The sequence below is a fragment of the Chiroxiphia lanceolata genome, chromosome 3 (assembly GCF_009829145.1).
Source record: "Chiroxiphia lanceolata isolate bChiLan1 chromosome 3, bChiLan1.pri, whole genome shotgun sequence".
NCBI classification, from domain to species: Eukaryota; Metazoa; Chordata; class Aves; order Passeriformes; family Pipridae; genus Chiroxiphia; species Chiroxiphia lanceolata.
The window spans coordinates 81,988,910-82,006,780 of NC_045639.1; the positions used below are offsets into that span (position 1 = coordinate 81,988,910).

Here is a 17,871-nt window from a genome sequence, read left to right on the forward strand (position 1 = left end):
TAGCATTACAAATTATAAGGAAATGGTGGTTCTTTATTTCTTGGGATGCTGAATACATTTGGGAAGTAAAAGGAAGAAGAACATATAGTCTCTTTTTTTAACTTTACCTTCTTCTTCCTATTGAAAGAGTTTATGAGTTTGTATCTTCCCCTGTGAATAGCTGCACAGGGGATTCACCTGTGGATTTCATTGTGGAAGACTTTCTTTTGGGATTTGGAGAGTGTCACTTGATGGCGGAAAGATACATATATCTTTATGTACATCTACATATGTTATATGTAATAGGAAACATAATACAACTTAAGACAGCTGATGTCTGGCCTAGGTAAGTCTTCATATAGCCATTTGAACAACAGTGCAATAACATCCTTTGATAAGAACCCCTGTAAAAATCTCTCCCCTCTTTGGTGAGCATTGAAGTCCTTCAGTGAAACAATGAGACTATATGGAGGCTTGGTGTACTGAAAAGGACATATCTTTAAGCTGATTTTTCTGAGCCCTTTTCATTGAACGAATGAATTTTTAATGATGCTAAAAGAGCAAGACAGTGGACTTAGAAGGCAAATCCAAATGTGACTGAAGATGATGTTTCTACTTAAGACTCAGAGCTTCATACACCAGAGCTCATTTGAATTCTTTCTTAGTATGGAGTATTTCACATTTTTTCTTTTTCCTATTAGAAGAGTAAAGGAAGTATCAGTGAGCTGTGTGCCATGCTAGTATCTTAGGATTATTGAGATGCAAGAAGACCAGAGCAGTTTCTGATTTATGCTGCCTTGTGTCGATCCTCCACAGCTCATTTCCTAGCAGCCAGAGTACAAAAGCTGGCTAAACCATGGCTGGAAATAGAAATGTCAGAAGAGGGGCTCTGTGCTTCTGGAAGATGTTTTAGTCAGAGCAGCTCGACACTGACAGGTTCGTCCACGTTGCATCTCTTCAGTGTCAGGAGGGAGACAAGGCAGCAAACCACACAAACCTAGAATTGAGACTTCTGCATTTTGGCTCCATCCTCTTCCTTCTGCTGACTGACAAAACCTCTGTAATTTCTTATTCCAGCTAGAAGCATTGAGGGACAGATGTCTGGAAGCTTGTACTAAATGGACTGGAAGCCCTTAGTTTGAGGTTAAGATTCACAAAATTTAGTAGTTTTTTCCTGCAAGCCATTGCTTGCCCTGTTGGCAGGGCACAGAGGAAAGCTAGCCATGCTCTTGCTGCCACCTCTCTACTTAATAGAGGGCAGAACTTGAGAATTTGTCAATTTGGGGAGAAAAAAAATACTGCCTAAAGCACTGTCCTCTGAATTATCGGTATTTTGTAACCAAATCATCTGGTCTTGAAATCTTGGGTGCAGTTTTTAGGGAGGTGTTATGTAGCTCCTTTAGGATCAATTATTTAAATGTATTTTAATTAGCAGTTAAAATACATTTCTGACACCTCTCCTATAAGGAAAGGCTGAGAGAGTTGGGATTGTTCAGCCTGGAGAACAGAAGGCTCTGGGGAGACATTATAGCAGCCTTATAGTACCAAAAGGGGCCTACAAGAAAGCTAGAGAGTGACTTTTTACAAAGGCATGGAGTAATAGGGTAAGGGATTATAGCTTTAAGATAAAAAAGGGTCAATTCAGATTAGATATTAGGAATAAATTTTTTTACAATGAGGATGGTGAGACATTGGCACAGGTTGCCCAGAGAAGCTGTGGCTGCCCCATTCCTGGAAGTGTTCAAGGCCAGGCTGGATGGGGCTTTGAGCAACCTGGTCTGGTGGAAAGTGTCCCTGTCCATGGCAGGGGAGTTGAACTAGATGACCTTTTAAAGGTCCCTTCCAAGCCAAACCATTCCATAATTCTAATCTATTTTAAAATATGTGTTAAAAAAAACCCTAACTATAGAATTTCTTTTATAAGCATTTTCCAAGCAAAAATCTCTATGTACATCACTGTTGTTATTTTTGCTAAGCCACATAATTTAATATTTCATTCTTAGTTAATATACTAGAAAAATATTTACTTGGAGACATGATTCATTCTGACTAATGGGATTAAGCTAATTCAGACCAAAGCTGAATAAATAAATAAATTTAAAATTGTTTGGGATTTTACTTGGGTTGAGTTTTTTATTTGCTTGGTTTTTGGGGGTTTGTTTGGGGTTTTTTTTGTTTTGTTTTGTTTTTTAAATGGTAGAATTTCATGTGTGAAATTAAGAGCAGATAGAAATTAAGATAAGGCATCTGACCTAAGATGACCCATCTGGCTAGCACTGATCTCACTAGCCTGAAAAATGTTGCAGTGGATCACATCCTTACTGTTTGAGTACTTCTTTGTAGCTAATTAAATGAGAGATGATCATCAATGCCAGAACTTTAAATCCTTGGTTGTTGCATCAGAAAGTGTTTTAACAGCTTTGTCATTATCTTAATTTTAAAATACTGAAGTACCTCCTCAAAAGCCAATCAAGTAGAAAACTGTATGAAGAAGTAACTACTTCATGAAGGATTTTGTTTATTTGTTTTGACTAAAAGTGAAAGAATATCAACATTTTTATCCACTAAGATGTCAGCCTGACCTCTTGGCTGCTATGCACTATGGAAAAAATCGAAGGTCACCTTTCCCGAATGATCTGCTCAGATCTGCAGATCCTGGAGGTGATCAGATCTACCAGCCTGCTACAGGCTGAAGAATGAGCTGGTCACAGCTCTTGGAGGTGATTTCTTTTTTCTTGGTAGCCCAAGGCAGTCTCTTAGAGGCGGGGTGTTTTAAGGCCAGATTAAAAACTGGCTTCCTCAACAGCAGTACGATAAGCCATTAAGGAAGCAGCTGAAGAAGCAGCCTTGGATCTGATAGTAGCCCACAGCACCAACTCCCGGCTCCCCAGGAAATCTGTTTCCAAGTCAGGCTCCACTGAGCGTTTTGATTCCAACTAAGCAGTGGTTTAGAATGAAAAGTGGCTTTAGTATTTTGAGTTATTCCTAGTAACAAGCTTTTGGCCTGGTAGTCATAAATGCTCTTTTCATTTTTCTTTGCTGACTAAAAAGAAAGCTTCATATTTTCCCCTGAAAACATTAAGGAAAATTCCTGCTTTAAAATGTGAGGACATCTGCTGGGATGCGGGGAAAGGGCAGACTGCAAAATGCGTATTCATAGTGGAATGATTTGAGCAGGAATATGCCAAAAATTATTAATATTGCAGCATTTCCTCAAGGCTGAGAATTTCACATTTTATCCACAAAGGAAACCAAGGGCCCATATCTCAGTGTTTCTGTGCTATTAGCTCTAGGAGAACACTTAAGACCTGCATAAGCCCATCCAGACATAAAAATCTGTAGAAGAGAAATCTCTGGAAATTCCTTTTAATCACAGATGAGCCTAGGGAAGCTGGCATCCTGTGTGGCAGACCAGCTCAGTCAGTCCCAACCACATAACAGCCTTCCACAGCTTCCAATGGTACCCTTGGGGTGGAAGTGCTTTTCTTGCAGCTGGAAACGAAAAAAAGCCTTTTCTTCGGCCTACCAGCTCTTGCAGTGGCTGTCCCAGAACTTGCAGAGGAGCTTCTGTGATGGGACTGGCACAGCCACATGTTGCCACATTGCAGAATTGTGGTCTGAAATGTAGCGTCAACTCTCTTGGTTTTGTTAAAATGGACAATAAATGCCATTAAAAAACTAATCCTGGCTTACATCCAAAGCCATAAATTGAGCCAAAGTTGTTGAATTCATAGACTTTGGTGAAATTGTGGAATTGGAATTCTGTTCCAATACTTTAGTGTAGTCTTAATAAACTTGCTAAGATTAAAGCAACTCTCATCTTATCAGCAGAAAAGGTATGGCTGGGAAACCAATATGTATCTGTTCTGACTATTTGGTCAAAATTACATTTAGCAGTCAGTTTTCCTTATGTACTTTCCTATATATCTGTTTAATCTGTTTCTTTCTGTCTGAAATCGTAAGATGTTTGAGGGGCTGGAACCATCTTCTAGATTTGTGTTTGAGAAGTGCTTTTGCAGTGATGTTTTCTGCAGGCATGAGACTAAAATGAGGGGTGGAAGTGTACACATTTTAAACTCCTCTGCTGAAATTTTCAGATGTATGTCTGCAGACAGAGCTCTGCATATTGAGACAACTAATACAATTTTCAAAAATTCTGGCCCCTTCTTGCCCTGCACTCCACGTTACCCATAGTGAGCTCAAATCCTCTTTGCAGCCCAGTCCATGTCAATGATACTCTATAGCCCTTTCTCCAGCATCTGTTATATTCCATTTGGGAACCATGTTGGGCACTGGTGGGTGGAAATTGCTGGTATAGATCAGAGTGAAAGTTGTTTCACAGCTGAGTCAATTTTGTTAATGCAAAAATGGTGCACCAGACATCTGGTTAGAATTATTTTTATTCCATCCTTAATAATGAGTGACTTAAACACTGTGAAGCAAAATATAGGCTCCCCTATAGTCTATATACTCACCCTATACAGTCCATGTACTTTTAGACAAGAGCAAAGCTGAAAAAGCTGGGAGAAACTATTTTTGTGTTGCCTCCCCAGCATATCTGCACTCTTTGCTCTATAAATATATTTATGCTTTATCATTAGTAATTTTAAGCATCTTTAAGATGTTTCAAAGAAGAAATTAATGATGCTTTCATATAATTGTTAATAGAGTGGTATTCTACAACTGTTATGAATTTAAAGTAAAATTATTAGCTACTGCTTAGAGAAATAGGTTAGTCTTAAATTATCCTAAGCATGTTAACTGTGCACAGTGTAACTTTGTTTGATATGATATACGCAAAAGTAGAAATGAGAATAGAGTGTGTTAAACCAGATACTTTGTAAACTGATTATCCCAGGATATTAGGTTCCATTAAACTTAAAATAAATATGTTTTTCTTTTTGTTCCTTACTCAGGGGCGTGCCTCATTAACGTCTGAGAAGCAGCGTTTTGCCCACCAACATGCTGAAATGAAGGATCTAGAAGATATTGTTAGAGATATAAAACCATCTGTGTTAATAGGTATTTCTTTGACTTTAAAGCAATGACCTTATTCTTTGTTGAATAAAAATGGGGATGTGGCTTTGTCTAAAGACAAGATCAAGTTCCTCTGAACAGAGTTTACCTTTGTGTGTTTCTAGAAAACACTGGGTGCATAATGGACTCTATTAAGCAACTGAACAAATAGTAGCTATCCACACATGTAACACTGCTTTTACTCTGAGCCACCCATTTACAGAGAGGATGATCCAAGTCAGTTTAAACATCTGATGGAGGACCTTACCACCTTCCTAAATTATTTTTGATTTGATGTAGATGTAGTACAAACAGCATCAAACTTAGAGTGAGAAAGCTGAGCTAAGCACATATTAAGCTATGTGAGTATGAGTATGCTGTATCTGAGTCTTTGCTCATATTTAGGTCCTTAGCCAGCAGTCCTTTATGTAGACCAAAATGCAGATTTTACAAAGACTTTGTCTTTTGTAAAAGCTGCGGGATTGTGATCTCAGTAACAGATTGCTCAGCTTTCTGTAGTTTGATTATTGTATTTCAGTGACAATTTCAGGAATGAACTGCAAGTACTCTTGAGTAATTTTTTTTATACATAAGACTTGAGGATTATCTGGCTAGTAAAATCATTTATCAGATGCTAGAAAAACTGAAATGCCACAGTGAAAATTATCCTGCATTTTATGAGCTATCTTTCTGACTATGCCTAGACCTCATGGTTGTTGTTCAGTAAAATCTGCTTTTGACAGTGGTCATGACTGAGATAAATAAAGTTTATGTTTTCCTATGCTACAGGAAGATGTGACTGTAAGACAGAGACCAAGTAGTCTAGAGAATTTATTTAGTAAATTTATTTAGTAGAATACAAGGCTGAAAAAGCTAGAGGAACAGAAGAATAGATTGAATTATCCATGATATTTGTAGAGATAAAGGTGTGTATATGTTTAGGGAAAATTTGCTGTTATGAAATATGGTGTTTACTGTGTGTTATTTTTATATATAAACCTATGTGACTCTCCCTCAAGGTCACTTTCTGTTATCAATTCTGAAAAATGAAGGCTCTTTCATCAGAAAAAGCAATGAAAACTAATATTGAGGATTTTTGGTTTGGGTGATTAGCCATTCAGTAGCTTCCCTGGGATAGCAGGAGTAATGGGGAAATATGTTGATAGTCCTTCTCCCAATGTTTTACCTAGCTCTGTCTCAGCAAATCCTCATATACATTTCATTGCCTGTGATGGCTCAAGAAAAAGCCTTAATTTAGTTTGACTCAGTATAAGAAATTGCAATTAAAAAAAAATAGTTCATGAGCATTTTGTTTTAACTTTATATTTGAAGATAGTTGTCATTCTTACTATTGGCTGTCCAGAAGCAATTTTAGAATGCAGCAAACATTTAGCAACTGAAGATTTAACCAGAAACCAAGGTGTGTAATGGGCTCCTATATAAGTGGGCCAAAATCATGGCTGCATTAACTATTCATCAAGCATAAAGTGGCCCAGCTGGTCTAGCAGAGCTTTTGCATCTAAGCATTCTTGTCCATTCATAGAAGGTGAAGTACAGAGAGCTCAGCGTTGCAAAAAATGGTACTGTGTGACAGATGATACCATACTTCATGTGGAATCAGTCAGAAAATACTCTGAGGCACCTTACAGAAATGTTAGTCCTGAAGCATGACCTTCTGGCCAGCTCTGTGCAGTGAGGGCCCCTTTCATCTCCCTCCAAGGACCTTGTGCTTTCCTCAGGCAGATACCAACATGTCCTTTTAGATTGGGCAATGTCGGGGTGCTCATTTGAGAATGAGTGACAAGAGGTTACAGTACTGACCCAAGTTCCAGGCTCTCCTCTCCCTGCCCAGGTTTTAATCCATTTCCACTCCCCCCAAGAGAGGGAAAACCAGCTGTTTTTCCTGCTTTGGAAACTCAGATTCTGTGTGTGAAGCAGAATGGGGTGTCAGGCACTGTGGGCCCTGAGCAAGGAGAGTCCCTTCTCTCCAAGCCGGGTGAGAGAGGCCTCCTGGAAAATAAAGATGCTTAATTTCACTCCAAGATCTGTTTATTTGTTTTTCAGTAAAAATGTGGGGAGGAAGGACCTTATGCTTGGATTGCCAGCTCTCATAGATTAGTCAGAAATATGGGTAGACCTGGTATCTCAAAAATATCACACACCCCCCTTTTTGGTTGCAAAGTGTCTGAGGTCCAAAACGTAATACTTGCTGTGTCACTGTGTGTCTGTGATGCAGCAGAGTGCAACCTAAGTTAGATGCTTTCATGCTGCAAGACTGGCATTGAGTTCTGTGAAAAGCATTTATAAGTGTGGACAGTATAGGGACTAGGAAAGTGTCTCTGGTGAGATGAAAAGGGATGTATTAAAAAAAAAAAAGAAATTACTGTCAGGGAAGGCTTAGACTCAAAATTGGGATTATCTATCAGCTCAGCTCAGCTGTAGAAGGCAGAGACTTTACTCACCATGTCAGAAAAGACTGAAATCTGACACACTGGATTTGGGAGAAACTATCCAGTCTGTTGCATAAGACTTTAGGAGCCAGAGTTGCGTCTATCCTTTACTGGATTTACCTGCAGATTGAGAGATGCATTTCTATGTTATATAGACAGCCTGAGAAAAGTGAAAGGAGAAATTCACCTAATTGTACAGTGTTCAATAGGTTCTGCATTATATTAGGGATAATACTGAAGTTTCATTGCAAAATCTTTTAAACAAAACTGTACTTTAACCACGTTAGGAAAAAGGTTTTACTCCATTTTAAAGAGGGAGATAGGCAATAAAAAGAGCTCTGTTCATTTACAAGTGACATGTGTGTCCTACCTTGAACTGATTTCATTTGTCTGCTGTTATGTGTGTGTTTTTCTTCTTTAGGAGTTGCTGCAGTTGGTGGTGCTTTTACTAAACAAATTCTTCAGGATATGGCTGCTTTAAACAAACGTCCTATAATTTTTGCTCTCAGTAATCCTACCAGCAAAGCAGAATGCACTGCTGAGCAGTGCTACAAATATACAGAGGTAAAGAAAGATTAACATCTCTCCAGTATACATTGTGAAAAGTAAATCTGAAATGAAATTTAAAATGGGAGGAGGACAGAGGATGGAGTAGCAAGTACTAATCATGTCTATGTGCATAAATAGAATTAGTTAAATTAAGTAACAGGTTTTTCGGATTTTATCAAGACAATTGCACTGAATTCTCTACATGCTTGTACTCTCGTAAAAACATAAAATAGCTTTTACTGGTGTCAGGCAAGACTCATAACCTTTATTATAACTGAAGCATCAGTAGGCGTCAATTATTAAAGCCTTATGCCTGTTGTTGAACTGCACCACTTTGTGAAATATATACACACAGTGGCATGCTTTTCATTTGATTTTAGAAATACTCTTTAGGGTAAGAAAATACTTCAATACATGAAACATAATCTTGAAAATCATTCTTCATTAAGAACTGGGGTAATTGACTCCTCTTACAAAGACTTCTATTATAGAAACATAGGTGAAAAATAAGGGAACTGTACTTGCTTATTTATTGTTGTATTAAAGAAGTGCTAATAATCATGTTATACCGTAATTCAGTCTAGAATTTGAAAGGTATGTGTACTTGACTGTATGTGTTTCCTACTGGATTGTGTTGGATTTCTTGTCAAATGCGAGGCAGTTTGAATGACAGTTTTGCAGTGTTTAGAAGACAAATTTAGCATGTCTATTCCCCACTGCACAGATGCAATTACAGCACAGTGCAGGTGCCAGGGAAGCAGCCTACATGAGTATTGGTTATCGTGGATAACCACATCTGGTAAACGGAGAAAAAGACACACTGCAGTATTTGATCTGTCATCAAAACATATAATAAGCCACCCATGATAATAGTGCATGACACCAAACCAAACAGAATATTCTTCTGAAGAGCTGAATAGCAACAGTTGCATATTCTAAAATGCACATTTCCAGTTCTCTAAAACAGGCATAGGTATTTCTGATATAAAGTGCCTCTGAAGTATTTAACGGTGACATTTATCACTTCAGCAGTGCTAGCATAAATAAAGGCTGGCTTTTCTTCTCCATCTAAATTCACTGCTTAAATTTGACGGTGCTCCCTCCCCAGAGGGGCAAGCCCTGTTGCTACCTCTGGGCCACTCCACAGGCTTCCTTCCCTGCAGTTGCCTGATGTGTGCTGTGCCAGCACATGGGCCACTGTTTGGATCCTGGAAAAAGATACAGAGGTCTCACACAAGCTACAACATAAACTGAATTAGAGCCAGTTGTCTTGTCCTCGGGACAAGTGGTATGGTGTAACTTGTACTGCTATGGCTAAATTCTCTAATTCCCCCAAACAGGCTGGCTCTTCCATACTGCTTACATGCACCAGTCTGGGCATGGTGCCTGGGCCCTGTCAGCCACAGTCCTACTTGTTATTACCCAAAAATCTGCTGGGAAACATTCTAATGGTTCATCAGTACTGGTCAGTGCCTGACTTGGTGCCCTCACCCTGCTCAGTATATTAGAAAGAGGGGAACCACAAGGTCCAGGCAGAGGAGGTCCTACACTAACATGTGCTGTAGGTTACATTGTGGAGTGATGTTCCTGGGACAGAGCTTGCCCATTTGTTGTTCTGTTGAGCTGTGGAGTGGGCCCAAGGGCCTGAAATGGGGAATTGGGAAGAACAAAGAGCTCTGATCATAACTCCTCAGAAATTGCCCCACCCAAAAATGCAACACTTAATTGCCTTGGTGTCATTTTCATGGATGCTTTTCTTTTTGGGAAAAAGGAATCCAGTAGCATCACCTGTTGCTATCATGACTATATTGTCCACTTTGAGTTTTACAGCTCCAGGTGCATACCTGCTTCCCATGTACCCTTCTGCTGGCATGGACTCACAAAGTGAATAATGAGTGCTGGCTTTCAGTTTCCCCCCTTCTAAATTGTATGGATAGCTCTTACCTGAATAAGGCAGCTGTTACTCTCTGACATCAGACAGTCTCAGAGAATCACCAGTGATTTCTAGGATCAGCATCCTTATGTTCTTGAGCCATATTCGGTCAAATAGCTCTAACACCCTCAGAAAAGATACTAAATAGGTGCAACCCAACTTCCACAGTGATGGATATTTAGAAGGCTGTGTGAAATATTTCAACAGCAGTCTCTCATCTAACATGCTTTTTTTGCCTTTCTTGTTACGATTTAGGGACGTGGCATTTTTGCCAGTGGAAGTCCTTTTGATCCTGTCACTCTTCCAAGTGGAAAAACTCTCTATCCTGGACAGGGTAACAATTCCTATGTGTTCCCAGGAGTTGCCCTTGGCGTTATTTCATGTGGGCTGAGACATATTGGTGAGGATGTATTCCTCACAACTGCTGAGGTACTGTATTCAAAATTATTTAAATTCCTTTATTTAGTGACTTAGTATTATTGAGCAATTAAACAGAAACGGCTAAACTTTAAAACTGGAAAAATACTGCTTCCTGTGTAAGGCCTTTATATGCAAAGCGTGTTGGTTTTTATAAATTCTTGTTGAATAAGTTGTTTTAAAAAAGTTAGTACTTGAGGTCATCTGACATAAAGTTCACTTTCTATTGGGAAGGAAAAAAGAGAAAGACTTCAGTACTGTATTATCACATGTAAATGCACATATGTACTTGCATGCACAGGCACAGAGGTTTCATTTTAGATAAAAAGGATTATTATTATTGATGATAGTAGCTTTGGAATGACTTGTGTGTGTGTTGCTTACGAAAATTGTTTTAATTTCTTTCCATTTTTTTTTTTTTTTAGTAGAGCCATTGGCATAATTTTTTTGTGGTCATCCCTTGTCAACAGCAGGTGGAAGTGCTCCATTGCCTTGTAGTTCCTTCTATCACTGTTCTACACAAATGTGATATTATTCTTCCCATTTTCCTCCCTATCGTTTTCTCCATTGGTTCTTCTCCTTCTTCAGGCAATTTTTTATTATCTTTGTTCTGACATTTTCCAACATGTGATCTCTCTTCCTTTATCTCCACTCAGTGGGCAAAAGATGAACAGAGAGCAAACACTTTTGGTTCTGGCAGCCATTCACCACCTACTTCCAGTGATTGTTCCAAATCTGACATCCACTGTCTTACATTATGATATCATAAATGCACAGGATTGTATCTTCAATATATATGGGAGAAGAATCTGGCCTTTATTATTTTAGAATCTTTTATTCAAGCAAAATAAATGGGTATCAGGAGCTGAAATAAAATGCTTAACACATTTTTATTTTTTTTTACAAAAAAATTCCCCAAAACAATGTCAATCTTTCTTCAGCTGTTTCTCACTTAAGGAAATTTAAACTTTCTGTGTTTTTTCAGTCCAGCATCTTTGCTCCTTATTTGCTACAGCGTCATTGCACCCTTACCACTCCTGCCTCTGAAACTCACTCTTCCTTCTCTTTCTGCATTGTCCTAGAGTTCCTGTCTCCTCCGTTGCCTCTGTTGGTTCTGCTCTTGGCTGGTAGCAAGATCACTTTAATGAGCCTCATAGGACTCAGCTTCCTTCTATCCAGAGTGATGGGGGTTATCAGCCAGGTTAAGCTCCTGGCTACTCAGCTCCCAGGAACATGTTCCTAAGCTCATCCTGCTCAGAAAGGGCCCAGGTTCAGGGATTGGAAAGCCCTGGGTAGTGCATGTTGGTCTGACCACGTCCATGCAAAGTAATTAAAAGTCTGATGCTTTTGGGTTTTTTAAAAGGTATGTAAATAAAGAAGAAGGCTACCCTCAATTTACCACGTTAACTCTAACTGACCTAGATTCACTTCAGTGGGAATTTCTACCCAGTCCAGCTCATACCAGTTACAATCCAGAGAACTTTATCAAAGTGCAGTGTCCTAGTCTTCAAAGAAGCTGTGTAAGCACACTTGGGAATACATGGATAGTGTAGGTACCACACAGAGGAAGGCTCAAAGCAATGAAATTAGAACATTAAAATTGCAGAACAAAATAAAAAAGGAAAAAAAGCTGCACCAATTAGCAGATGTGTGAATGCCTGACTCAACTCCTGCAGCTTCTCTAAGGGATACTGCATTCCAGATTCTTGTTCCTTCTGTCTTCTTCATGGATTAAAGGGAAGAAAATGGCTCTTGGCTATCACTCAAGGGAAACTGATAGGCAATGTGATCCTATGACAGGCAGTGTGTCATATGAAGCTTTCTTAAAGGGTGGACACTCACACGCTTCCCTTGCTGGGTTTTGACAGGTTTTTTAAGGTGCATACTAAAGGCATCTTTAAAAAAGTTTGCCAGAAGCCTGCCCTCTGTAAGAAAGATGTTCACAATTTCCATCTTTAAAATTAGCACAAGGCCCAGACTGTCTCCACTGGCTTTAACCATCTTAGGAGGGCAATGATCCATCTCCTAAGTCTTTGGATAATTATATCTTCCCTTTAAATCCTCCCCTGTAATTTCAGTTGGATACAGTGATCCTCACTTTCCAGTCTAAACTGCTGTGTTACACAGTTGTCCTGTTTCATTGTAGAAGTTGCTTCAATTTGTTTTGTGTGAAATGGTTCCTATACATAGAGTTCTGATGGATGAAAGGTGGCACATATGTGGATTGAACTGTTTTCCAAGTGACAGTCTACTAAGTCAGAAAAAAGTCTTTTCTGAACAAAGAAATTTAACAGGGAAGTAAAATAATGTCAGAAATGGTGAGGAAGCTTTTAAATTCTCTCTTGAGGTAGAGGTTCTCTCCTGACCCTTCTTTTTTGCTAAAGGTTTTGCTACACAATTGCCTTCCTCTAATAAAATCCGTAGAAAACTTTGAAATGTAAAAATGTATTGTTTGTCTCTCATAGAAAGTCTCTGTTGGTGGCAGGATCCCCGGATAGCCTCTTGCCTTACAGCTCGGAGCTAAGGGCGTTCACGTGTGGTCTTCTTATGGATGTGAGGAGCAGTGGGTGAGCTACAGCCAGTCACTGGGCATGGCGACAGCTCATGGATGTCAGAGGAGGCTTTGCCAGAAGACATGTCAGGGGTGTGAAGACTGGGAGGGCTGTGTAGGCCCTTAGCTGAAATTATAGTACAAACCAAAAGTGCTTTTTTTGTTTTGTTTTCCTGGCTTTTTTCGATGGAAGGATAAAATCAGAATAGTTTCATGTGGGTTTTAGAATAGTGCTTAGTAGTCTTCATTTGAAATGAAAGCATCCAAGATGCTGCAAAATTTAAAGCACCAAAACCACACCTTTTTTAGGGCAGAGGGACCTTCTTAGATTGTAGCGGTAGCTTACTTGAAAAAAAGAAATTATAAAAAGTAGCAGCCCAGGCTGCATACCTGCACCTCCTGTCTTCTTGCTTTGCCACCTCTCCAACTAAATATGATTGAAGTCACAAATAGCTTATTGTAACTACAACAGATTTTACTTCCCTGTTGTTTTTTTCCTGCCAAGTAAAATAGAATGTAACTTTGATTTTGGATGATAAATCAAAGGTACTGTAAACTGTAATACCTCTTAATTGCAGGCAATTGCTCTGTGATGGCAGGGGATGTTACCTATTCTTCTAAGTCCTACCAAACATAACAAAAGGGACAGAGAATTATGTACTAATGAAATATTCTTGGCATGTGTGTCGTATGGTTCAGTTCTCCAGAAATAATCCTGTTTCATTATAGAGAATATGTCCTCCAAAAACCAAGATGCCCCAACTTGCTTTATGCCATTTGTCTTGTCTTGGTTGTTTTTCATTTAGGTTCTGCAAAAAGGCTTAGCTAATTTTTCTACAAAAACCTTGAATTAATGAAAATTTAAAACATAAAAATATCCATATTGGGTTAGACCTAAGATCCAAACAGCTCAGTATCTTCCTGTGAAAGTAATCATAGCAGAAGCTGAGGAAAGGAGGATAAATAGGGAAGAAATAGAGTGATCCTTCTGCTGAAATGGCTCCTCAGTATCTGGCAGCCTGTACTGTATGGCCTTCCTGTGCTGGATGTTTTATCCCTGTATGGATTTCTCCTTCATAAATGAGCCTAGTGGCTTTTTAAACATGTTTATACATTCAAACGTCTTTTGACAATTAGTGTCACAATTATGAGTTCTGCACAATTTTCTGCTGTCTGATGATCTGGTTTCCCTATAGAACCATAAAAAATGCTCACCTTCAGTTGTCTTTTGCATTTTTTTCAGTCTTCTCTTTTTTTTCTCCCAAGTTTATTTTATTATTTTTTGTCTCCTTGTACAAAATATAACCTTTTGATCATCCTTGTTATTTTTTATACCACTCTGGATTCTATTCCATTCTTGTTTGAAGTATGTGGAGCAAAACCACACACTGCTCAAAGCAGTGTTACACTGTGAAGTTATATATTAGTTCAGTTACATTTCCTGTGTCACCTCTTACTTTCTCAATAATTCCAAATGTTAATTCATCATTTTTCCCCTGCCACTGATCTGGTGTTCTCAAGGAGTGTTTTTAAAGACCACATGAAGGTGTCATTCTCTTTGAAAAATGCTTGTTTCTGTGGTTTTACATAGTTTTTAATGATGTTACAGGATTATGTCAGAAGGAGCAGTGTGGCATCTAGACAGTTGAACTTGCTCCCTCTCCCACTTCAAGCACTGCCTAAATATTGTTACTTTCTATGAACTCCATCACAAAACAGAAGTACTCCACTCCTGAACCATTTTTTTTTCAGTGATGCATTATACTAACAGCAGCTTGCTGTTGATTTCTTCAGATTTCATCTTTTCTACAGAGCCCTGATAAACTGTTAAAATCAGAGATTTCATGTTGCAAGCTCCTCTTTACTCATTCAGATGCACATCAAAGGGGTGTGTATCTTTATGAAATAACCCAGTTACTATTATGGGGAGCAGTAACTAGATTTCACGTTCTCTTAGCTCCCCCTAGAGGGTTTTCCTGTGCTAAATTCCTCAATATCAGATTTAAATGTAAGCAAGTAATTTTCCCGTACTTGTTACACTCAAGAGTATAATCTCTTATTACTCTTCTGGGTTGCATTTTCACTCCAAATGGAAAAACTTACAACACCTACCAACATGCAGTTAGATCACACAGAGGACATTGGTTCTCTTTGAACCTGGAGCTCCTTTAGTTCAAACTACTTACATACTTCTGCCAGAAGGGATGCATTGATGATATCCAGGCATCTGTTCTGAGGCTATTCTAGTTGTTTGCAAGTAATGTATATTTCCCACATTCAACAAGAACTGTTGGAAGCAGTTTGCTCTGTTTCAAGTATCTTCATACTAAATTCCCTCAAAAGTGCACTTCTTGCTTTCTCTTTGTTATCAGTTGCATTCCTCAGTGTTTCTAGATTTTCCTGGTGTTTTCAGAATGTCTTGTTGGGTCATACATGTTGCCATCAGATGCTATCCAGACCAGAGTTTTTCTTATATCCACATCTGGATCACCCCAAAAGGCTATTTTCTATTTCAATTTTCTGTTCCCCAAATGACAAGCAATTTTTTTCCTGATGATACCAGAAATATCATTAGTCCCAAAGGCAACCCCACGACCCTTTGCTTCTTGAAAGATCTCTGTTGCAGGAATAGGGGAAGTTCATGAAGTAAGCCCATAAGCAGACAGTGCAAGCAGTGTCTCCTCACTCTGCACAGAATGTCCTCACACTCTGTGGTAACAGAAGGTTTCTCATGTGGCCAATGAGTAAACAGTAAAAACCAACTTCTCCAGCTTGCTGTGCTTTCCTGATCTGTTCATTGCTGGTGATGGCAACAAAACATTTCCAGTATTGCTAGGAAGACAAAGCAGGAAAATTCAAGCCATAAAGGAGATGCTGCTCTCAGACATACATCAAAACCCCTGCACTGTTCCTCCCCTGGTCAGTCTGGTGAAAAATCAAGCAAAGAGCAAAATAATTTCTTTAGTTACTTGATACGGTTGAGACAACAGACCCCCTTCAGCCTTCAAGTGGAGTGGACAGACTGTTCTAACAGCATCGTTTTCTGTCCCAGAATTTAGCATTAGACCTTCTGTTTCAAAATCCAACTACAGTGACCGGCAGGCCTTTAAAAGGCTCTGGATAATCTTATTTTGCTTTGTTCTGTGGTTGACCATACTTACTTTTATGATCTCATACAGGCTAAATCTGTGAGCTGGACGCACAGCAAACCTACTCAGTCACCAGTAATTTCATTCAGAGCATTTTACACTTAAGGGTTTCAGCTGTTCTCTGTACAGGTTGACTTGACAACTGTCAGAATAATAGGTGCTTTGAATTCTAGAAGTCTTTGATCCAATTACAGTTGTTAGCTGGAATGTTTATCTCACTGTGAACTATTTAGTAGTTTATGTGTGTCATGGACTTACTCAAAACTTGAATAAGTCTTATTGTCTGAGTGAGAAAAGGGCGTAACTCCCTACATTTCTAGTTCTTGTGTAGCTACTCCTAATGAAAAGGCTGGTTCTAAAAAACACTGCCTAGGTCGATTAAGGAATATCTGTGTGATTTGCCAAAGTGGAAACATTTTTTTGCTTAAGACTAGATCACTATCTAATAAATGCAGCTTCATCTGCATGTCAAGTTAAACATGTCTACTTCATTTCTAGGTTATAGCTCAGCAAGTTTCAGAGGAGAATTTACAGGAAGGTCGTCTCTACCCTCCATTAGTCACTATTCAGGATGTGTCACTGAAAATTGCTGTGAGGGTAAGTCTTTTCAGTCTTTCATGGCTTCTCTTCTTCCCACACTCTCTACATAACTGAACATTTGACTTGATCAACTAACACACCTTCACACAAGTTGAAGTTGGTTTACATCAATCAATATTGGACACGTACCAGTTTCAAAATTAAATTTAAATTCATAAATATAAATGTAATCCCAAATGCAAGAAGGAGAGCTATGGAACTATAGCAAGTGTTTCTCTGTAGAGCCCAGACTGTACTGTCCACCAGTCAGGAGCAGATTCCCAGCCCCAGTCATGCCAGCTGCACATCTGAAGGCCTTTGGCCCTTCATGGTTATCAGTTGCCTGTCAAGAGAGTAAATGTCCACCTGTGTCCAGACACTGTTCCCTCTTGTTCCCATGGTCACTCTGGCCTATCAAAATAATTAACTACAGGGGATGCTTTTTGTTTATGGCTTGGGTTCGGGTCAGCAAATAATTAATTGGTTGGTTTTTTACCAGCAAATACACAGATGATGAGGATGGATTTTCAGAAACTGACCTAAACCCACAGTTTTCCCAGAAATTTGGCTGTCCTGGAGAGAAGAAGCTTTCAAATACTGCATTTATCCAAGTTCCTCCCTCATTCTGTTTTTAGGGCATGTTTTCAATATTTTAGGAGGTTATTTTGCTGGTCTTCTGTGCTTTTTTTTCCTCTAATTATTGTTTTTCTTTTGGTCACCTTAATGTGAATAATTCTACTTACTCTATATTCTTTAGAAAGAATAACAAGAAGCCCTCATGCATGAAACAGTTTCCCTAGATTGACTCATTCTGTATATTTAAGAAAAAAAATTCCTATTCACAATTTACTTCATCTTAGGCAAGTAAAAACTCTGTTCTGTAGAAGCCAAAACATTACCTGGATTCCTCAGGCAAAATCAAATTGACTGTGTGTTTGGCAGAAACATAGTGAGAGAAATTCCTCTTCTACTTGTGCATGTTATATAAAAAACAAAAAAAGGAAAATGCTACCCAATGATTCTCTCTGCCTTTTCTCTGTTGAAACTTTATTTCTGCAAATACTTGCTCTGGCTCATACAGTCCAAGAGGTTTAGCAGTGGCCTCTGCCTTTTCCAGGAGAGTAGCAATATAAAAATATTTTGGAATACCAATTGTTGGATATAAATTCAGACCTCATTCAACCATGGTAATTATGTGCAGAGACCTGAAGATAAGCCTTAACATAAACACCCAAAGTGCTTCTGAGT

At 38.9% G+C, this 17,871-nt stretch overlaps 1 protein-coding gene across 1 annotated transcript in view; it reads left to right on the forward strand.

The window, feature by feature from the left end:
* ME1 (malic enzyme 1) overlaps positions 1–17,871 on the forward strand; it is a 160,981-nt gene that overhangs the window by 141,765 nt on the left and 1,345 nt on the right. Inside the window, exons 10-13 of the mRNA XM_032684168.1 lie at positions 4,896–5,001; positions 7,867–8,009; positions 10,183–10,356; positions 16,543–16,641. Of these exons, the coding sequence (XP_032540059.1) occupies positions 4,896–5,001; positions 7,867–8,009; positions 10,183–10,356; positions 16,543–16,641 (522 nt within the window). The remainder of the gene's footprint in view (positions 1–4,895; positions 5,002–7,866; positions 8,010–10,182; positions 10,357–16,542; positions 16,642–17,871) is intronic.